The 20,822-nt window shown below is 38.5% G+C and overlaps 1 protein-coding gene across 1 annotated transcript in view; it reads right to left on the reverse strand.

Annotated features, from left to right (window-relative positions):
* DNAH8 (dynein axonemal heavy chain 8) overlaps positions 1–20,822 on the reverse strand; it is a 414,847-nt gene that overhangs the window by 205,561 nt on the left and 188,464 nt on the right. The window contains exons 42-52 of the mRNA XM_004619333.1: positions 19,847–20,071; positions 17,515–17,687; positions 15,748–15,926; positions 11,868–12,055; positions 9,024–9,110; positions 8,835–8,942; positions 7,129–7,263; positions 5,407–5,568; positions 3,022–3,268; positions 2,653–2,894; positions 2,421–2,561 (exon numbers count right to left, since the gene is read on the reverse strand). Of these exons, the coding sequence (XP_004619390.1) occupies positions 2,421–2,561; positions 2,653–2,894; positions 3,022–3,268; positions 5,407–5,568; positions 7,129–7,263; positions 8,835–8,942; positions 9,024–9,110; positions 11,868–12,055; positions 15,748–15,926; positions 17,515–17,687; positions 19,847–20,071 (1,887 nt within the window). The remainder of the gene's footprint in view (positions 1–2,420; positions 2,562–2,652; positions 2,895–3,021; positions 3,269–5,406; positions 5,569–7,128; positions 7,264–8,834; positions 8,943–9,023; positions 9,111–11,867; positions 12,056–15,747; positions 15,927–17,514; positions 17,688–19,846; positions 20,072–20,822) is intronic.

Here is a 20,822-nt window from a genome sequence, read left to right on the forward strand (position 1 = left end):
ATCGCTTTTCTGCACAGCTTTGTGAGCTCGGACGTTAGCTTGTGATTGCCTGAGGCTCGCACCAGACCATGTTGGTGACTGAACTCGAGAGTTATATAAATAATAAATATAAAACTATATCAATAACATAAAATTATATTATATAAACAATATAAATTATATAATATATTTTATTTATTATTTATATAAATGTATTTTACATTTATATAGATATTTTATATTTATTTTTATATTATATTTAACATAAAATGTTTTTATTTATTTATTTTTTATTCTTTTATTGAATCACCATGTGGAAAGTTACAAAGTTTTCAGGTTTAAGTCTCAGTTATACAATGCTCAAACACCCATCCCTTCACCAGTGCACATATTCCACCACCAAGAATCATGGTATACCTCCCCCCTTCCCCCCACCTCCCCAGTCCCCCACCCCGCATGTGTAACTGGTAAATTTCACTTTACTTTCACTTTACTTTGATTACATTCAATATTTAAACAAAAAAATTCACTATTATTGATTTGGAGTTTCTCCCCCCTAAAGTCGATCTGCTGAAAAGAAAGCATTTGGTAATTTGTTTTCCTTTGCTGAGAATGAAGAGATATGAGGTCGAGAGGCCACACTAGCAGCCGCACAGTTTTGGATTTCTGTATTTTAGTATTTTAGTAACTAAGTCCAGAGAAATGTCTGCCAGGAATCGCAACATTGTAAGCTTGTACCTCTCAGCTACTTTATATTCCACATATGAGTGCGATCTTTCTATATCTGTCTCTTTCTTTCTGACTCATTTCACTCAGCATGATATTTTCCATGTTGATCCACTTATATGCAAATTTCATGACTTCATGTTTTCTGACAGCTACACAGTATTTTATTGTGTAGATATACCAGAGCTTCTTTAGCCAGTCATCTGTTTTTGGGCACTCTGGGTTTTTCCATATTGTGGCTATTGTAAACAGAGCGGCAATGACATGGAAATGCAGATATCATCTCTACTATACCTTTTTGCCTCTCCGGGATATATTCCCAGGAGTGGTATTGCTGGGTCAAATGGGAGCTCAATTTCTAACTTTTTGAGAATCGTCCATATTGTTTTCCAAAAGGGCTGAACCAGTCGGCATTCCCACCAGCAGTGAAGGAGAGTCCCTTTCTCCCCACATCCACGCCAATACCGGTTGCTTTTGTTTTTTGGGATGTGGGCCAGTCTCTGTGGTGTGAGATGATATCTCATTGTTGTTTTGATCTGCATCTCCCTGATGATTAGTGATGTTGAACATTTTCTCATGTGCCTCTCAGCCATTCGGATTTCTTCTTTGGGAAAGTTTCTGTTCATTTCAACACCCCTTTTTTTGATCGGGTTGGCAGTTTTCTTCTTGTGGAGTTCAACCAGTGCATTGTATATCTTTGTTATCAACCCTTTTCAGATGGGTACTGCGTAAATATCCTTTCCCATTCTGTAGATTGTCTTTGTATTTTGGTCACTGTTTCTTTTGAGGTGCAGAAGCTTCTTAGTTTGAGATAGTCCCATTTATTTATCTTTGTTTTCACTTACTTGGCCAGTGGTGTGTCAGCTTTGAAGATACCTTTGGCTTCAATGTCGTGGAGGGTTTTGCCGACCTTATCTTCAATGTACCTTAGGGATTCTGGTCTGATGTTGAGGGCTTTAATCCATCTTGATCTGACTTTTGTACATGGTGATAGGTGGAGGTCTAAGCCCATTTTTTTGCATGTAGCTGTCCAGTTTTGCCAGCATGTTAAACATGCTTTCCTTGCTCCACTTCACATTTCTTGTTCCCTTATCAAAGATTAGATGATCATATATTTGGGGGTGTATGTCAGAGTAGTCAACCCTGTTCCATTGGTCTGCAGCTCTGCCTTTGTTCCAGTACCATGCTGTTTTAATGACTACCGCTTTGTAGTAGAGTTGGAAGTTGGGGAGGTTGATTCCTCCCATTTTCTTTTTCCCAAGGATTGCTTTAGCTGTTCGTGGGGGCTTATTGTTCCATATGAATTTCAGGAGCGCTTGCTCCATTTCTTTGAAGAATGTCAAGGGTATCCCTATAGGGATCGCATTGAATTTGTACAATGCTTTGGGGAGAATTAAGTACCTCAGAATCAGCTTAACAAAGGAGGTAAAGGACTTGTATAATAAAAACTATAAAACGCTACTTCAGGAAATAAAAGAGGACATGAGGAAATGGAAAGACATCCCCTGCTCATGGATTAGAAGAATTAATATTGTCAAAATGGCAATTCTCCCCAAAGCATAAAATGCTTTTAATATTTACTGATAAAAGTGGAAATGTAAGGAAAAAAAGATTTCAATGGATTGTATGAGTTTTCTCTTTCAGATGCCTCTAAACTTCAACCAAGTGAAAAAAGCCTAAAAGTATAAGTAATATGCATATGGAAACAAACTTACTTGCATAATATAGTTGCACTCTAAGAGTTGCATTTTCGGATTAAGGTTTAGTTTCATATATGTATAGGCATCATCAAATATACTATCATACAGACTTTGGAAGACAGTGGCTTCCTGTGCAGTACGCTTCTTCAGCCATGCCTGCAGAAGAAAAGAAGAAGAAAAAAGCTCTGGTGAGAAGGTGATGTAAGGCAAGCTCCAGAACAAGCTTCTGCCCCACTCCCTTTCCCACCTGCATTATGGGTCTCCAGCTGAGGGCAGAGCTGCTGATGTAGACCATGCCCATCCGGGACACAGTGGCAGGAGAAGCATTCTCTATGTTGTGCACTTCAAACAAAAGCTTGCAAGTTGGGGCCATGGGGATCCGATCTCCATTAGCTAGCGTAAGAGTTTTATTGTCATCCAATACAGAATTTAAATTTTCAATCCAAATGGCATCGACCGGGCCATCTAAAATGAGGAACACGTTTTCACCTGCAAGTAATTGACAAAGACACATCACTCTCCACCTGAAAAACTCAGAGTGGGAAGTTCAGCAAACTGTCTAGTTATTCATAAGCTGGCGGGGAAGAAGCAGAGCACCAAGGCCAGTGCTCCATACCTTTTTTAGTTTTTAAGGTTTTTCTCCACAGGGTAGAGAAAATCCCGTCTGTCCAGTCATTGGTGGCGGTGTCCAGTCGTCCAAACATCTGCGGCGCCGTGATGGCTTTGGGGTTCATCCGCATTTCCCGATGAGGCCTCCCGCACTCTGTCAACGCCTTCATCAGGACTGTGATGACCGTTGTCTTCCCAGAGCCGCTGGGCCCCAGGGTCATCAAGCCGTGACGCACTAGTGACGTCTCGTATAGCTGCACAATGAAACGTAAACCAGTGTTTCCGGAACAAACTGAAATGGGTGACACGAGTCTGACATTCACTGACACTTCGTGTGGGGGAAACTTTAAAACTCTCTTTTGGGTTGGGACAGGGGTCTTCCCAACACTTCTGGGAGCCAGCTGGATGAACCCAGGGCCTTGATGATGTCATAAGTGCACTCCAGCCCTTAGGGCTTTATCTCCACCCTGAAACTTAAAAACTGTCAGTAAACTGTTCGTTAAAATAACTAATTCTTTATTTAAAATAAAGAGGAGAAAAAGGGGTATCGAAAAAAAAGTTACTAAATGGAAATAGCAAATTAGCACCACATAATAAGATTGTACAAGTGATAAAGTAAGACAATAAAGACAACGCGGAGCCTAAATTACAGTTCGGAAATAATTCGTTTCAAAATCTGGATTTTGCTCTGTGAAGTACAGCCTGCAAACTGTGGGTTGCTGATGCCAAGGAGCCATTGTCCCCGCTGATGCATCAGGTGGGACGATAGCAGCCCCTAGTGGTAAAAAGCGGCATCACACACCATTCAACTGAAAATCCCTGTTAAATATCAGCCTGCAAGCTTCCCGTTCAATACGGTTTGGAATGAGAATTCCTGTGCGGTGACTTATGAGTCAGGGAGTGTGCCAAATAACTGATAAGGGAGTCGGGTGTCTGTGTGTGACAGGGATAGGGAAAGTCAAGAAAAATGTTATTGATAACAAATCTGCAGAAGGCAAAATGAAGCCCTGCCTTGCAGGGACTCTCGTAGAGCTTAGCAGCCGTGTTCTTTCCACCCAGAAACGGAGGACCTTACATTTCTTACTCCACTGCCCACAGTCACAACTAAAAGAGCTCAGGAAGTAAACTGCAACATGTATCTCCTCTGCCAACAAAGAGCTCAGTGCTCCCTCGGGAGAGCAGGGCTGGCTGCGGGCCAATAGGAGCAAGAGCACCAAAAGCCTGTTCGGGTCATAGAGAAAACCGTGAAGAGATTCCAGGGTGTCTGTTCTGACATCCTGTCTATATATAGTTTGTTAATAAAAGTTAGAGGTCAAAGGCCTTATAGATGTCCAGAGGTAAAAATTGAGTTATTCTCCTAAGATTTTTAGATATAAGTGTATTAATACTGTAACCAATCATTTGGAAGTCAGAGGCACTGACCACAATATTCTGTTCAAAAGTGAAGTTACTGTTACAGGAAGAAAACAAAATGTCCTCCCCTACCAGCGGTTAATATTACTAAGATTTTACTTTTCACTATGCAGTATATATATCTCAAATATATAATAATGTTTTATAATAAATTTCAAAAGTTGAATTTTGAAACATTTAAATGGTTTCCAGTACATGGATGATGAAAACTACTTAAACTTCACCCATATACCATATATCTCCTTGTAAGATTTAAACATGTTTACTACACATCACATTTTATAATCTGGCAAGAACAGTAAATTAAAACAGCAATTATTATTTTTCAAGTGCAACTTTCAACACTCTCCACAATTTCAGTTCCTTTATTTTCCAAAGGCCCTTGAAGATACTCCCCAGCCATCAAGCTCATGTAAATATAATCCAGTGTCTCTGCTGCAGCTTCCTGACCTGACTGATAAAGTGGTTGGTGGCGAGATATTACAAAAATAAAATAAGATGGGCGTAATGACACCAAAAGGAAAAAGAAAAAAATCCTCCTTTAGCGTAGGCTGAGTATGGCCACACACAAATTAGCATCTCCATATTTCTTCTTGTATTCCATGTCCCCCAAAAGCACCCAGCTGTAGGTAATGCTGCTAGATTGGCATAGCAACAAGGTGGATTGTCCCACCTCCCAGGATTTTAATTAGTACGATCTTCTCCCTACTCTTCTTGAAACTCTGGTTACCACCAAAGCTTCTAACAGTGATGAGTGATCTCTATAAGTTTCCAGTGAATTCATCCATAATACCTCTCTAGGACCAACACAATACCCTTATGTGTTTTAATTGAACTGTTAACATCAAGCAACACAATACCCTTATGTGTTTTAATTGGACTATTAACATCAAGCAAGACTAATGTCACAAGTTCTGTTCAGATGGAGTCTTTAACAACAGACACTGATTGTTACAATAATAGATTTATATTGGTTTACCTGCACAAGCTTAAGATTCCAAGGTGGATGGTTTATCAAACCTTCCAGCTGCACCTGGTTTTCTACGGCAGTTTGCAAGTCCTCGTAAGTGCTACTATCTAGTTGTAATCCTGGAAACAGGTCATTGATTAAGCTGAGGAAAAGGGGTTCATCTTCATCCACCTAAGGTGCCACAGAATACATGTATTTGTTCAGTCAACAAATTTTTATCAGCCAGCAAGAAGACATATAGCACTTTATTCTCAGATAATTATTTACTACTCTGTTAACCAGATATATATTCTACAACTTTCTCCTACACACCACCACTAAATACACATTATTTATAGAACCATACCCACAGTAGAACTGTAGTCAACATCTCCCACAATCCACTGCTCTAAGGTTTGATTTTATTACTCTATCAAATAATTATTCTGCTTCTCACACAGATGTATATGTAAGAACATGTACAACTTGAAAATGCACAATTTGCAATTCTAACCTTATAACAATATTTAAATAAGGAAACTATCCATAATGTTTCGTGCCTGTCTCACCCATACTACCTTTCTTATAATTAGAGGGTCTGAGTAATCTAGGTCTTTTCTTAAATTACTTCATGATCAACTTCATGATCACTTCTGATTTCTCCAAGACTTCCCTAGAGACTTCTAGAATTCTTTTTTGAAAGAGTTTCAATAATACCATTGTCTGCTGGTGTCTGTAAAGTTTATTAGATCAGAAGCAGTCAATTGGACATCATAAACCTGTGAAGGTTTGTTTCAGCTTCTCACTGAATATGATGAGGGTGAGTTTTCCAAATTCATTCCCTCATATGTAAGATGGTAATCGGTACAGTTAGCCACCTTTATCACATAGAGTTGTTGTGATACTCAAGCAAGACAGTAGTCTAAGAAATGCTTTTACAGCACAAGATGTTTTTAGGTTTTTTTTTTTTTTTTTTTTTTTTTTTGCTTTTTGGGTCACACCTGGCGATGCACAGGGGTTACTCCTGGCTCTGCACTCAGGAATCACTCCTGGCGGTACTCAGGGGACCATATGGGATGCTGGGAATTGAACCCGGGTCGGCCGCGTGCAAGGCAAACGCCCTACCCGCTGTGCTATTGCTCCAGCCCCTGTTTTTAGGTTTTATAACTAGAATGAGAGCTTCCGATGAGCCATTTTCTCTCAACCTTGTCTTCCCAGGTCACAGACATGTGTTCTTTGGAACACAGGGAAATCGTTTAATCTTTTAATCCTCCACTAGTTCAAAAGCATGAGTTACCACCACTCACAATCGCAGTGGTAAACACGTCCATAGTGAATGTTAAGTGCATTTTAGGGTAAATAGAAATGGTGGTGATGCTCTGGGGGAGAGAGCTGAGACAAGGTAGTCATGTCTGGAGAAAGAAAAAAGCTATTGCAGTTGCCTGTGAATGCCATTTTTCATGCTTAGAATTTGTTACATTACAAAAACATGGATGATGCCTTGACTGAAATTTGGAGGAAGTTTATTTTATGAAAAACACTGAGAAAAAGATCCATTGCCCGTCCATACTGTTCATACAAGGCCATGAGGTTTTGCCACCTTCAGGAAGTACAAAGGTAGCCTGGTACAACCATTATTTCTGAAATCATTCATGGTCACAGATAAAAATGAGTCAACTCCCTTTTGTCAACTAAATATGATGAAATCAGGTCAAATCTTGGAAGACAAGAGCATTTAAAGAAGAAAAATACCAGTTTAGAAAGGTTCATATCTCTTAGTCCTCTCATAACAGTGCTCAATTCACTGTCTTCTGGTCTGGCTCTTTTCTGAGCTCCAAGTGTCCTCAATACAGATAGAATATTTCTCAACCCAAAATCATAATGAACCTAAGATGAGGAAAATAAAGAAGAATGCATTTAATTGAAAAATTTTATATGTAGACACACATAATAAAAATATTCTGATATTTACAGTAGGTCATTTTTCTCTCTAGAGGGTGACTTTTTTTACTTTGGATATAAACTTATTACAGTAATGTGCACACATTTTAAGTATACAATGGCTGTGTTTTTAAAAATACAATTTACCATATTATTTCATAGTGTGGTATTGGAGATACCTAAACTGAGAAAATTTTTAGCTCAATTCTCCTACCTCTCCTTTGGTGCAAAAGTGATCACTGCATGACAAAGATTAAGTTGTATTTATGTTTTCATATTTTAAATCTGTATGTCTAATAATAGATAAAGCCTGGCAAATTTAAAACATGTAGCTAACTTTATGATTCCATGTATATAAATTTATTAGAATAAAATTATAAAACTGGAAAAGAAGTTAGTGATTCCAAGGGTGTACGGGTGGGAGAGAGGAGGCTCTGTTTCTCCTGGATCATGAGGGAGACTTATGAAACTAGAACAGTTTTGTATCGTGAGTGAGGAGCTACACAAACCTACACATGCATCGTAATTGCCTAGGATCACAAAACACACACATAAGAGTATATGCAATTTATGAAATATTAATAAATCTGTGGATTGTACCAATATCAATCAATTTTCTGGTTTTATTACTGTACTATAGATATGAGAAGTTAATATTGAAAGAAACAGGGAAAGAGTTCACAGAACCTCTCTGAACATTTCTTTCCAAAAACTTCTCCATAATTATTGCACATGGACCGGATCACTGGTCCATGGTAGGAAGCTTGCCATCCCAAGGTAGGGGGAGTGCAGCTAGGACAGAGAAGGGACAACGGTAGTTGAAAATGACCACTGGACAAAGACTGGGTGCTGAAAGAATAATACCATTTTAGTAACAGTATCACAACCCACAGTGCCTAAAAGTAAATGAGAGAGACAGAAAAAAAAGAGTCTTCCATAGAGGCTGCAGGGGTGGGGTGAGGGTGTGGGCAGGAGGAAAACTGAAGACATTGATGGTGGGAAATGTGCACTGGTGAAGGGACAGGTGTTGGAACATTGCATGACTAAAACCCAATCATGAACAACTTTGTAACTGTATATTACACTGTGATGTAATTTAAAAAAATTCTAAACAAAAAAGAATCTTTAAAATAGATTATAGGTCAAGTTTCATTAGTCAAGTTACAGTTTAGAAAAGTCAATAATCCTCCTCCTCCTCCTCCTCCTCCTCCTCCTCATCATCATCATCATCATCATCATCCCTCCCCCCCTCCTCCTTTCTCCCTCTTCTAGTACCACTACTCCTGCTCCACCACCCCTGGGGGAGTGTGGTGCAAAGAGGGTCCACTTGGGGGACCGGGTACCACTGCTGCTGAGGGTCAAACCCACGCCTCCTGTATGTAAAGCATGTGTTTCCATCCTTTGAGCCAGCAGTAAAGTTCTTTTGAAACTAACTGATTGGCATTTATTAAGGTAAGATTATAAAGTAAAAATCTCAAATTCTATAGTGAAGGGAAAAAATAAGATGTGCAAGTTACCTGCTTAGTAAGTTGCTCTTCACAGAGTTTGTAAAGAACATAAAATTTTTGAGCCAAGATTACATTTTCAAGAAAACCACAGCTTGCAAGTTTAACTCGCATAATGATCTGAAAATTAACAGTGATAATTTTTAATAACTTTAGTAAGGAACATATAAATACACAATCATGTGTTTTCCTGGCACATACCTGTCTGTCAGGAACCATCATTGCAACCGTTCTAAACAGAATTTTTAAATTTTCTGGTAGTTCCTGTCGTCCCGCATATCCAGGGTTCTAAAAGTTAAAATATTTCATATTTAATTCTGAGTAGGTTTTTTATTCATTGAATGTGTTTCAAATCCCTAGTTCAAATAACTAGTTCAGAATCTAAAGTGGTGTTAAAACAATAGATTAACTAAACAACTCTCCTCCTTCAAAATTGTGTATTGGGTCAAGATATTTATTTGGAGAAGTATCACTCCCAGCATGCTGCAAATACCATGCAGAACTGAGGAACAAATCTGGGGCTTCATCTGCAGAGACGTGCTCTGGCCCTTCTAGCCATCTTTTCCCTCCCCCAAGTCCTTGGCCATATTTATCGAAATGACACATCACACATGTTTCCATTTCCATGATGCTAATAAAGTCAAGTGCACGTACAACTTTTTTGGAGCAAGGATGAAGTGTCTTTATTTGGTAAAGAAAATGAAAGAAAATCAAATCGAAGGAATATTAGGATAATGATAATCTAAACATGTGATTTAAAGAAGAAAATTAAGGGGAAAACGCCAAGCTGCCAAATTGTCTCAGGTAAATAGATCCCACGCTGAAACCTCTAAAGTCTTCTTGGAATGAGGGTGGGCAGATTCCTTCCCTCCAAAGAGGACCAGCAGCCACCACATCCACCCCACTCAGACCAAACTCCATAGCTCCTGGAGCACGTGGCCACATATGTGACACCTCAAAATTTCCCAGAAATGACAGCCCAGTAGGGGCACAGAAAATTGAATGGGGAAGTTGTGTCAAACCTCACCAAAGAACAATGAGTGAAAAACAGTGACATCAAAGGCACAATCAGCACCAACCCACTCAGTAAATCCTGACACAATGACGTTAGCAACACCATTGTGAGATACAACATTATCACAAATTGACTTTTATTGATCTATTTTATAGTACTTCCAGCTGCTATTTTGTTGTCAACAAGCAGCATGGAGTAAATTTGTCTGTGCCTGATAGAAGACAGGCTTGGGGGATGGGTGGGAAGATGGGGACACCCGTGGAGGGAGGGCCAAGTGGTGGTGGGATTGATATTGGAACACCGAATGCCTGAAACTGTATTATGAACAACTTTGTAAATTACAGTGTTTAACTTAAAAACATATATTTATTTGGGGTATTATCATACACATATCTGGAGCAATAGCACAGTGGCAGGGTGTTCACCTTTCACAAGGGCCGACCCAAGTTCGATTCCTCCGCCCCTCTCAGAGAGCCCGGCAAGCTACCGAGAGTATCGAGCCCTCATGGCAGAGCCTGGCAAGCTACCCGTGCATATTGGATATGTCAAAAACAGTAACAATAAGTCTCTCACTGAGAGACGTTACTGGTGCCCGCTCAAACAAATCGATGAGCAACGGGATGACAGTGACAGTGACAGTGATTATCATACACACTTTTCCATCAAAGCACTACAATTTACAAAGTCATTCATAGTTGAGTTTTAAACCTGTGTCAGCTTCCCTCCACCAATGCTCCCATGTTCCTTTCTTGACAGGCACATTTCTAAGTTCAGTTGTTAAAAAAGAATTTTAAAGAAGAAAATTAGTATTCTCCAGTGACTGGTGCTCATAGGTAATTTTGTTTCCTTACTCAGTTATTCCTTAAAATTAAAGTATAGGGATCTTTGACAAAGTATCATAAGTAATAGTAGAGATGGGAAATGAAGCAGAAACTTGTAAGCGGTTATAGGTTGAGGGGACATTAGTGTTCAAAAGCGAGAAAGGTAAAGAGGGGTCAGTTATTTTTGCAAAGTATTTAAGAAAACTTCAATTCTTAAGCATTTCTGGGCAGATAACTTGGTAGGGGCTAGAAATTCTAAGAAATTGCTTATTGTCTCTTAATACTTCTTTTTTCCATCCTTAGTTACAGAATACCAGTTGCAAACTGGGTACATAGCCACAAAACTTACAAGTTTCATTCCCCAGACTGCCTTGCAGCTAGTGATTCTACAACATGATATGCAAATGATCAATGGAAGACAATTGATTCAATCCATTCTTTACAACAAAGTCCAAACTCCTTTGGAGCATATCTGTTCGTACATTTTAGTTTTTGATTGGTTTAGAACCCACCAAGGGGACTCAGAGCAGCTCTGTGGGTGCCCAGAGACCACGTGGTTCAGAGGACTCTAACCTGGGCTTCCAGCATGATGTTCTGATGTTATAGACTGACAATAATATCTTTCTTTGACTGTGTTTTTAACTCTCTAGGGGCCGGAGGCACCTCAGTTATAAAATGCCTTTCATGCAAGATTCTGCTTCCCTGCCCCCTCGAAGTTAGGGGGAGCCCTGTAAATTGCTTTTACCAGTAATTAACTGACTTGTGTCAGTTCTGAATTAGAAACTCTTAAGAGCCAAACCACAATTTCTTGCTTCTGCTTTTGCTACCAGCAGGGAACAATAACTGATATAGTACCAGAGTAAAATCATATAAAATAGCTTTCCCTTTTCCTCCCCTATCCCGTAGCCCACAAGTTCATGTGGCATGAAGAAGAAATATTTTTTTGTGGTTTTAAGCCACTGAGATTTGGAATGTGGGATTATTACTACAGTTACAATATAATACATAAAACACTTGGTACATAGAGACTCAATAACAAAAGCACTATTATTATCATTAACAAATCACTGCTTTGACTACGTAAAAATACTACATTAAAAAATACTAGCTAATTACTTCTGGATAGTCAGTACTTTGCCCACTAATATTTTCCTTTTATTTAAATCCACAAGTAACCAAAGAAATTGTATTTAAAACCTACTTTCTTACCATTGTTAAGAAGATTCCAAATTCTGGATTTAAATCAACACAATCGCCATCAGAAAAAATGAACTGTTTTTTCCTCTCTTTTCTTGCTGTCAACACGATGTAAATTTGCTGGGCTGCCACTGATAATACAGGCAATTCGATTCTATTAAATTCATCAAAACAGCCCCAAGAACCTGACTGGGCAAGACCTGGTAGGAGAAAACAGTTCATTTGAAAAATGTCACGTTAGTATACCCCTTCTTGAGAGCAATCATTTCCCCAGAATATTTCCCCAAACAATTTAATAAAGACATTAATTCTAGTGGCTAGTTATAAAGACATCTAATTCCAGTGATAGAGAGAGGCTTGATTATTTGTACATAATAACCAAAACCATGAAGACAGAACACCAGGAAAATCCAGGCACGTGCTCATACCCAGAGACGCTGAAGCATGATAAAATTCAGTTCAGTCTTGAAATGCTGCCTCCCTAGAGAATGATGGAAGCAGCTGTAACGTTTGGGAAACTGACAAATAAGGAATGTCCTCTCTAGGTCAGGTCACTCTGTTCCTTTTTTGTTGCCATAAGAAAGAAATGTCAAGATGCTGAATGAGTCAAAGACTAGCCAAAGGGACTTTTATTTATTCCTTTCAAACCCAGCACAGTGAAAGGCTGGCTATCACAAAGGTTGCTCCTGTCTCATCTTTACCGATAAAAATCCACATTTGCTTCAGCTGTACCAAACGCTCTTCTCTCTTTTCATCTTCCCCTCTACAAGTTTTCCTTTTCCCTTGGGAATTTGTATTTATGAGTGTTGGAATTTATGTATCTAGCCTTTATGCCCTTTCGTTTTTCTGTCAGAACTAGCGTTTTTATATTTTTGCAATGTATTCTCTTGGATAGCTATTGCAGCTCAAGAAGATTATTTTAAATTTATATTTCTAATTTCCAATTTTTTTCATAGCAGCCTGTTTTGATCTTATGTGATAAATTCTCGAGTCTCTCTGAAGTTGTTTGTCTGATTTATTTTGCAGTTTTCTGCTATCTTATCAGTTTAGTGGCCTCTTTCTTTGCTTTTTTGGTTGCCTCCCTGATTTGTTGAAAAAAAAAAATAATGTTCTTTGAGATTTCTGCGTATTTCCTTATCCAAAAGGCACATTTGCACTCTTGCAGGATGCCAGCCAGTCTCTGAGTTTTGGGGGGCAAGCCTAGGGCAAGAGCTTCCCTCTGCCAAAGCCTGAGGCTTGCCTCTAGGGCACAAGCCCCCATCTGGAGTTGCTCTTTGTGAGAACACGCATTTCAGAGTCCTGGTATAGCTTTTGTGCGGAGAAAATCGACTGGAGAGTGCCTCTCCTGCTCTGCTTTCAGCCGACAGCCCTGCTTTTGTCATTCTAGGGTTTTCCTGGTGCTCCAATCTGCTTCTCCGGACCCTAGACTGCAGCCTTTAGCTGGGAGCAGCTCACAAATCAACTTTGGTTAGAAAAGGACTCTCAAGGCTCAAAAATATTTCTCAGAAAAACGATTATAAGGAATAATATAATGAATATGCATGCAAAAACCCAACAAATCTGAAAAATACGCTTCATCTTTCATCCTTAAGAATAAGGATTTAGGACTACAGCTCAAGCCCACGTATGCCCAGCTTGGACTACACTTCCTCTCCAGATGCAGCCACCATCCCTACATTCCACGTTAGTTTTTCCTATGCAAGCTTTCTAACTATGGATCTTATGCATAAATGCACAAACACTATCACTTTGCTTGTTCAGAATTTATCTATGTGTATCTATTTATAGCTATCTAGTGAGCTACCTATAAAATACTGTACATATTCCCCTGAAATTTATCTGCTTGTTATTATTCTCAGTGTTTATTTCTCTGAGATTTATTCATGCTTCTAAATGTAGACTGAGTTCACTATTTTAAATGCTATATTATACACCATTTCATTGCATAAATATAACAGTTTAAAAATGCATTCTACTCTCAAATAATGTTTGGGTTTTTCCTAATAATTTGCTATATAAATGTGTCAGTCCTATTCCTATCTTCTTGCAATATGTTTTCACATAAAAAGTTCTAGTTTAAAGTATATGCTTCTCCGGTTGAACTCCACAAGAAGAAAACTGCCAACCCGATCAAAAAATGGGGAGATGAAATGAACAGAAGCTTTCCTAAAGAAGAAATCCGAATGGCTGAGAGGCACATGAGAAAATGTTCAACATCACTAATCATCAGGGAGATGCAGATCAAAACAACAATGAGATATCATCTCACACCACAGAGACTGGCCCACATCCAAAAAACAAAAGCAACCGTTATTGGCGTGGATGCAGGGAGAAAGGGACTCTTCTTCACTGCTGGTGGGAATGCCGACTGGTTCAGCCCTTTTGGAAAACAATATGGACGATTCTCAAAAAATTAGAAATTGAGCTTTCATTTGACCCAGTAATACCACTCCTGGGAATATATCCCGGAGAGGCAAAACGGTATAGTAGAGATGGCATATGTATTTCTATGTTCATTGCAGCACTGTTTACAATAGCCAGAATCTGGAAAAAACCAGAGTGCCCCAAAACAGATGACTGGTTAAAGAAACTCTGGTACATCTACACAATGGAATACTATGTAGCTGTCAGAAAACATGAAGTCATGAAATTTGCATATAAATGGATCAACATGGAAAGTATCATGTTGAGTGAAATGAGTCAGAAAGAAAGAGATAGACATAGAAAGATTGCACTCATATGTGGAATATAATGTAACTGAGAAGTACAAGTTGGCAACGATGCAACTTCTGGCAGATATCTCTCTGGACTTAGTTACTAAAATACTAAATTATAGAAACCCAAAACTGAGAGGCCGCTAAGTGTGGTCACTCGACCTCATACCTCTTCATCCTCAGCAATGGAAAACAAATTATCTAATGCTTCCTTTTCAGCAGGTCTGACTTTAGGGGAGAGACTCTCCAAACAATAATAGTGAGTTTTGTTGAAATATTGTATGCAATCAAAGTGAAAGTAAAGTGAAATTTATTAGTTACACAGGCGGGGGGGGGCTTAGGGTGGGGGGGCTAGGGGCGTGGGGGGGTTAGGGGTGTGAGGGGGCGGGGTGGAGCTATACTGGGATTCTTGGTGGTGGAATATGAGCACTCACTGGTGAAGGGATGGGTATTCGAGCATTGTATAACTGAGATTTAAACCTGAAAACTTTGTAACTTTCCACATGGTGACTCAATAAAAAATTTTAAAAAAATAAATAAATTAAGTATGTGCTTCTTCACATTTACCACCAATGCCAAACTATTTCTCTGAGGCAACTTTATAATATATATATATATACACACACATATGCACATATGTATATATCTATATCTATAGTTAATTTTTGGTCTTTGGACACACCCAGCAGAGCTCAGGGCTTACTCCTGGCTCTATACTCAGGGATCACTCCTGGTGAGCTTGAGCAACCATGTGTGGTGCCAGGGATTAAATTCAGGTCAGTTGCATGCAAGGCAATTGCCCCCTACCTGATATGCTCTCACTCTGGCCCTGTTACAGTGTATTATAATATTATCTAATGCAGGAGGGCAAGTCACATGTGTCCTCTGCTTAGTATCTTGATCTTATCTCTACTATTTCAGAAAAAATAATTGTATTCCACTTTCTTAATCTATTATACATTCAATACTTGGACTATATTACCAGCAACAATATTCCATATGATGATGTCTGACTAGTTTGGGCTGAGGAAAGTAACAATATCACCTATATTGATATTGTCAATAATTTGCTCTATTTGGGATAACATCACTTTAAAATTATATCAGAAAATAGCATGCATTAAAAAGCAATTAAATACATTAATTCACCAAAACATTTAACATCCTTTGACACTTGCCTTTAAAAATCCTTCCTAGGCCTCTGAAATCCATTTGATCCGAGCAGTTAAACACAACCACATATTTCCCCAGACATCTTCCCATGTCCTTTGTGGTTTCAGTTTTACCAGTACCAGCTGGTCCTGCTGGAGCACCTCCCATGTTCATCCCCAAAGCCTGTGCTAGAGTGATATAGCATCTGCAAACATTAGGTGGATAAAGCACTGTGACTATAAGATAAGGCATGGACAATATCAGTATCAATTGCACAGGAATGATTATTTTAAGTAGCCCATGGAAAGAGAAGGCAACCCAATTAATCTGGAGTGCTTGATATTCAATAGAAGGAGTACTTTGGGGGACAAACTTCTAAATCATTCAGTCCTTAGGTCTTTCTTCTGCTATAGCTAGGAAAATTCCTAAGTCCAAAAAAACAAAGAACTCATTTTGTGCTGAAACATATCATTTGAATAACTGGTTCTTGTAGGGTGGGAGGAGGGAGTGTATAGCATTAATTCACCATGACAGATAACTTTTACATGTGTTGATATTATAACAGTCCTGACAAATCAAAGTTGTATGTGTGCCCCTCCCTCATCCTGTGAAGGGACAACTGGGAAGCTATGGACAACTCTCCACCCCTCCACTGCTGTTTGTCACTAGTATGTCTCTTGAGCCTCCTTCTTATCAGGAGGCTTCTTGATATGAGAGATGATATTGGATTCTTGTATTGTTGTAATATGGGCTCCTCTGATAAAAAATTATATTGCCATTAGTTGCCACTGGAATAGTAGTGAAAGGAAACCTTCCACTTAAGGGTCAAAGTTAGCGCTTTTGGTATCACAATCTAGCTTGACAATGACAAGGTGTCAATGTAGTATCACAAAATTGGGGAAAGGTGCATGTATATAGTTGAGTAAGTTGATGTGAGTCAACTGGGTACACTACTGCAAAGAAATTGTTCTACTATGAAATACTTCATTTACATATGCAAATTTTAAGGCTAAGATAATAAATATCCTTGTTTCATGATCCATCTTCTGTTGTATTTGTTTCTAAGTAAAACCTGGTAAAGCTTAGTGAATTGTGAAGCTTTCTATGTAAGTACCAATGTAAGAGAAAGAACACTGACAGATAAGCAATTGTGTTTCTGAGCATCTAAAATGAGGCTCAGTAAAAAAAGAGGCTAAATATGTAATTTTTCCTAGGGGCAGCTCTATTTAAAGATATGGCAGAATGAACTGTTTCATGACCTAAATTAAGTGAACTATACATTTATTGAGTGACTTTGGTGAGCAGCCATGTTGAACTGGGTGTTGTGTAATACCTGTATATGAAAAAAAATGCCTAGTTCTTGTTTAGTTCATCTATTGTAATGAATGTGAAGATATCTGCTGTTCTCTGATTATTCAGACCTGACCAAAGAACCTCACTTTAGCTATCAATTTCTACATTTGAAGTACCAGGAGTCTAAATTAGGTGATCTCCAAGGTCTCTTCCTTTTTTGCAATTCAAATGACTTCTTTTATGGTTTCTCAGATATTTTCCATCTTCTAATGTAAAATTTATTATTTAATTGCTCATAGTTCACATTCAAGCTTGCTTTTATTCAGCTTTTTCTACTTCATGCAAATTTAATGTGCATATGTTAAGTAATAGCTCTGGTTATTTTATTGGTCGACTGAACGAGACAGCAATATGTTTTTGTTAATATTTCAAAAGCACTTAAAAAATTTTAAGCATGGTATTTAATTGCAAAGTAGAGTAACAAAAGCTGGGTTTCTCACCTATCTGTTAATGGAGTAATAACTAGACGATCAGTGCATCCAAGAAATTCATTTTGGTAAACAAAATCAACATCTGTAATAGATACCACAGTTTGGTCCAAATCTTCCTTGAAATAAAATCTACTCTGTTTCAGCCATTCAAAATCAGTAGCTGATTTGATATGCATTTTTACCTTAAAAACAGAAAATATAAGGGGTTACTCATATTGAATTGTAGTCCCAAATTATAAAACTCAAGCATAGGAATTTTAATTTGCTTATTAGTGAATTATATGGGAATGGGGGGAGTCATTAAGAGTCATTAAGTCATTAAGCAGGCATACACATAGTCATATATGTATACTTGCCTTTCTATGCCAGAATGGTGGCCAAATGAGCACACTTGCCTGGCCTTTGGCATATAACAATGCCATGAATGCAAGAGATAGAAACCAGAGAGCAACATTCCACTGAACTACATTGTGAGGTGACTCATGACTTTTCTTTGTAAACTTGGAGACTCCTTAGTCCTTCCCATTCTACAGTCAATGGAAGAAAGGAACAAGTGATCCTTTGCTTCTCTTAAATTTAAGTTGACACTCAGAAATAGACTCTGAGTGTTCAAAACGTTCAAAACTCCACCTAATTTGTTCTGTGCTATTTATAGGCATGGTTGTTGGTCTTAATTTATTGCTATGATCTTATGTTCCCCTCCAGGTAAGACACTCATCTTCTAAAGCACAGTTTATTTTATTCACCACCTGAAAAGAACTACTGGAAGGTATCAAAATCTATTCCATAGACTCTGCTCTCTTACTCAGAACTTGCAGCCATGAGTTACTAATATCATTTCTATAACATATTAAGATGGAAAGAAAGAGGCACAATATAAATAAAAGGAAAACAATAGCTAGTGTTTATCCCTCTTCTATATAATAGGCTGTTCTAAACATGATATATTAAAAATTCAGTGCAAATATGTTGGCAAAGATCTCATCTTAATTGGTTGGGAAGTACATTTACAATAAGTTTAATATTAAGAAAAATCAGTTTCAGTATTTGTCTTATTTGCAGTATTATGTGCAGAAGCTCATACAAATGAGGCATGTCTTCTAATATTGAAACAATCCCCAGTGATGCTAATGACACCTATTGGCATATAGTACTTTGAGAAGTGGGTTGTAGAGTCCAGGTTAATAAATAAATTGTCCTTCTCTTGTTTCTTGATTTGTTTTTGAAATGCCTGGGATTGAACACAGGGTCTCACACATATAAGAGTTTTCCCACTGAGCTATATTCAGTTTTTCTACTGAGCATTGGCTGCCTGTGCTGGCACTGACATTCCTTTCATCTTCAGTAAACTTGACTCATCTGATCAGAACTCTCTTTTTTTGTGGGGAGAGTAAACCCAGTGATAGTGCTGGATTATTTCTGGCCCTGCACTCAGAGATCATTTCTGGTATGCTTTAGGGAACATATGGGGTACCGGGGATCAAACCTGGGTAGGCCATATGGAACGATTTACACCTTACCCACTGTACTGTCTCCCTGGTTCCTGATCAGAATGTTTGATATGAGTTGGAAACAGTCCTGTGTTCATATTTTTTAAAGAGAGAGCTCCAAGTTGCACAAATTATGCAAGAAAGAAAGGTTTTGAGGATGAGTCCAATTTCTTTATCAATAGAATAAAGAAATGGTAAAATTGCTTAATTGTGTGGTAAAATATCATGACTCCAGGGGGCATTCCCCTATACTAGAGAGCCACTGCTTCAGAGGAATTTGCTCCTACCCAAATTCCTACACTGCTGAAAGGCCAATTCTAAAGAGAGTGTGAATATTACCCTTCTTCCTTTCATTCTACTGAATCTTGCTCAAACTGAGCTTGCAGCAACCTACTGGATACTATCAGTTGGACAAACATCCCAATTCTCTAGAGTTTAATTGTATTTGATCCAGGTTTCTGTTTTCAATTGACCCATCCTAGCATATGGTCAAATCCATATGTATTCTATCATGTCCCTGGGTACTAGTTTAATGGAACAATGTGGTTACCATCAATTGGTCCAGACTTCAGAATATCAAATGTTCATGTTTATATATCATTGTTTAAACCTGTGGTTTTCAACCTTTTTCTCTTTTGGTGGACCAGCAAAGTTCATGTTTAAACCACTCTTAAATCATCAACTATACTATAAGTATAATTTAGACAAAGACAGTAGTGAAAAAGAACCATATACAGATAGTTCATGTAAGTTAGGAAATATCTAAAGTATATTTCATTACTCACTATTAGGAGAACAAAATTTTTAGTGCACTAAATTAGTTCAAATTAAGAAAAAAATGGATACTTTACCAAGTCATCAAAAATATCTCTCTGATGCACATGGATAGTAATGAGTGTTTCAAATTTCACTCTATCAAACTTGGTTAGGTCATGTGTGGTCTGGGAAATGAGAGTATTTAGAATATCCAAAAATTTCTGGTTGGTTTGTTGCATGATCCTCCGGTCATCTTTTGCATTCTGTAAAGCCTCTTCTGAATCATGTGTCCACAGCATCTGAATCCCCAGAAGCCCAACCTACAAATCCAGCAGACAGGTACACTTGAAAATATTTAAGCCACGACTGTAATAAAACTCGGTGGTCACTTATGAAGACAGTTTAAGAACAGACACATGCATTTTCCACACTCAAAGGGTGGAAGAAAAGAAAAAGAAAAAATTATTTTCAACAGTGTTTGGAAAGATTGATAAAATAGGAAAAAACACTATTGATATTTCATTATTTCCATGTAGACTGATAATAAAACAATGGCTGTCGTTTATTGAGCTCTGTGCGTGTGTGCAATCAGACGATCCCAAAGCCCAGAGACTTTCTCAGTAGGCCCGAAGTTGACCTCTTTCAGTAAGTGCCTTGGAATGGGAAGTTAAGGGCCAAGTGAGGCTCTGGGGTTACTTTAGGAGTTATTGTTACCTTGACTCAGGAACTCAGATTATTTTAAGAGCATTGAAGGCCCTGGAGACTGAGTAGCTCTTGCTTCCTCTCAGTCCTTTGTCCTTTTCCTCACAGTAGCAGCAGTCACAGCTGCCCCCACTCCTTATAAACTGGACTGTAATTGGAGAGCAGTGACCTTAGATGTTCATTGATCAGTGCACTCTTTTTGTGGGGGGTGGAGGTGCACAGTCAGCAGTGCTCAGATGCTGTTTCTGTCATGTTTCTCAGGGGTTGCCCTTGGCAGTCTTCTAGGGGCCTTGTGATGTTGGAGATCAAATCTAGGTCTCTTCGGGCCAAAGAGATAGCTCAGGCACAAGGCACTTGCTTTCCACACCA

Source organism: Sorex araneus, chromosome 5, assembly GCF_027595985.1.
Source record: "Sorex araneus isolate mSorAra2 chromosome 5, mSorAra2.pri, whole genome shotgun sequence".
NCBI lineage: Eukaryota > Metazoa > Chordata > Mammalia > Eulipotyphla > Soricidae > Sorex > Sorex araneus.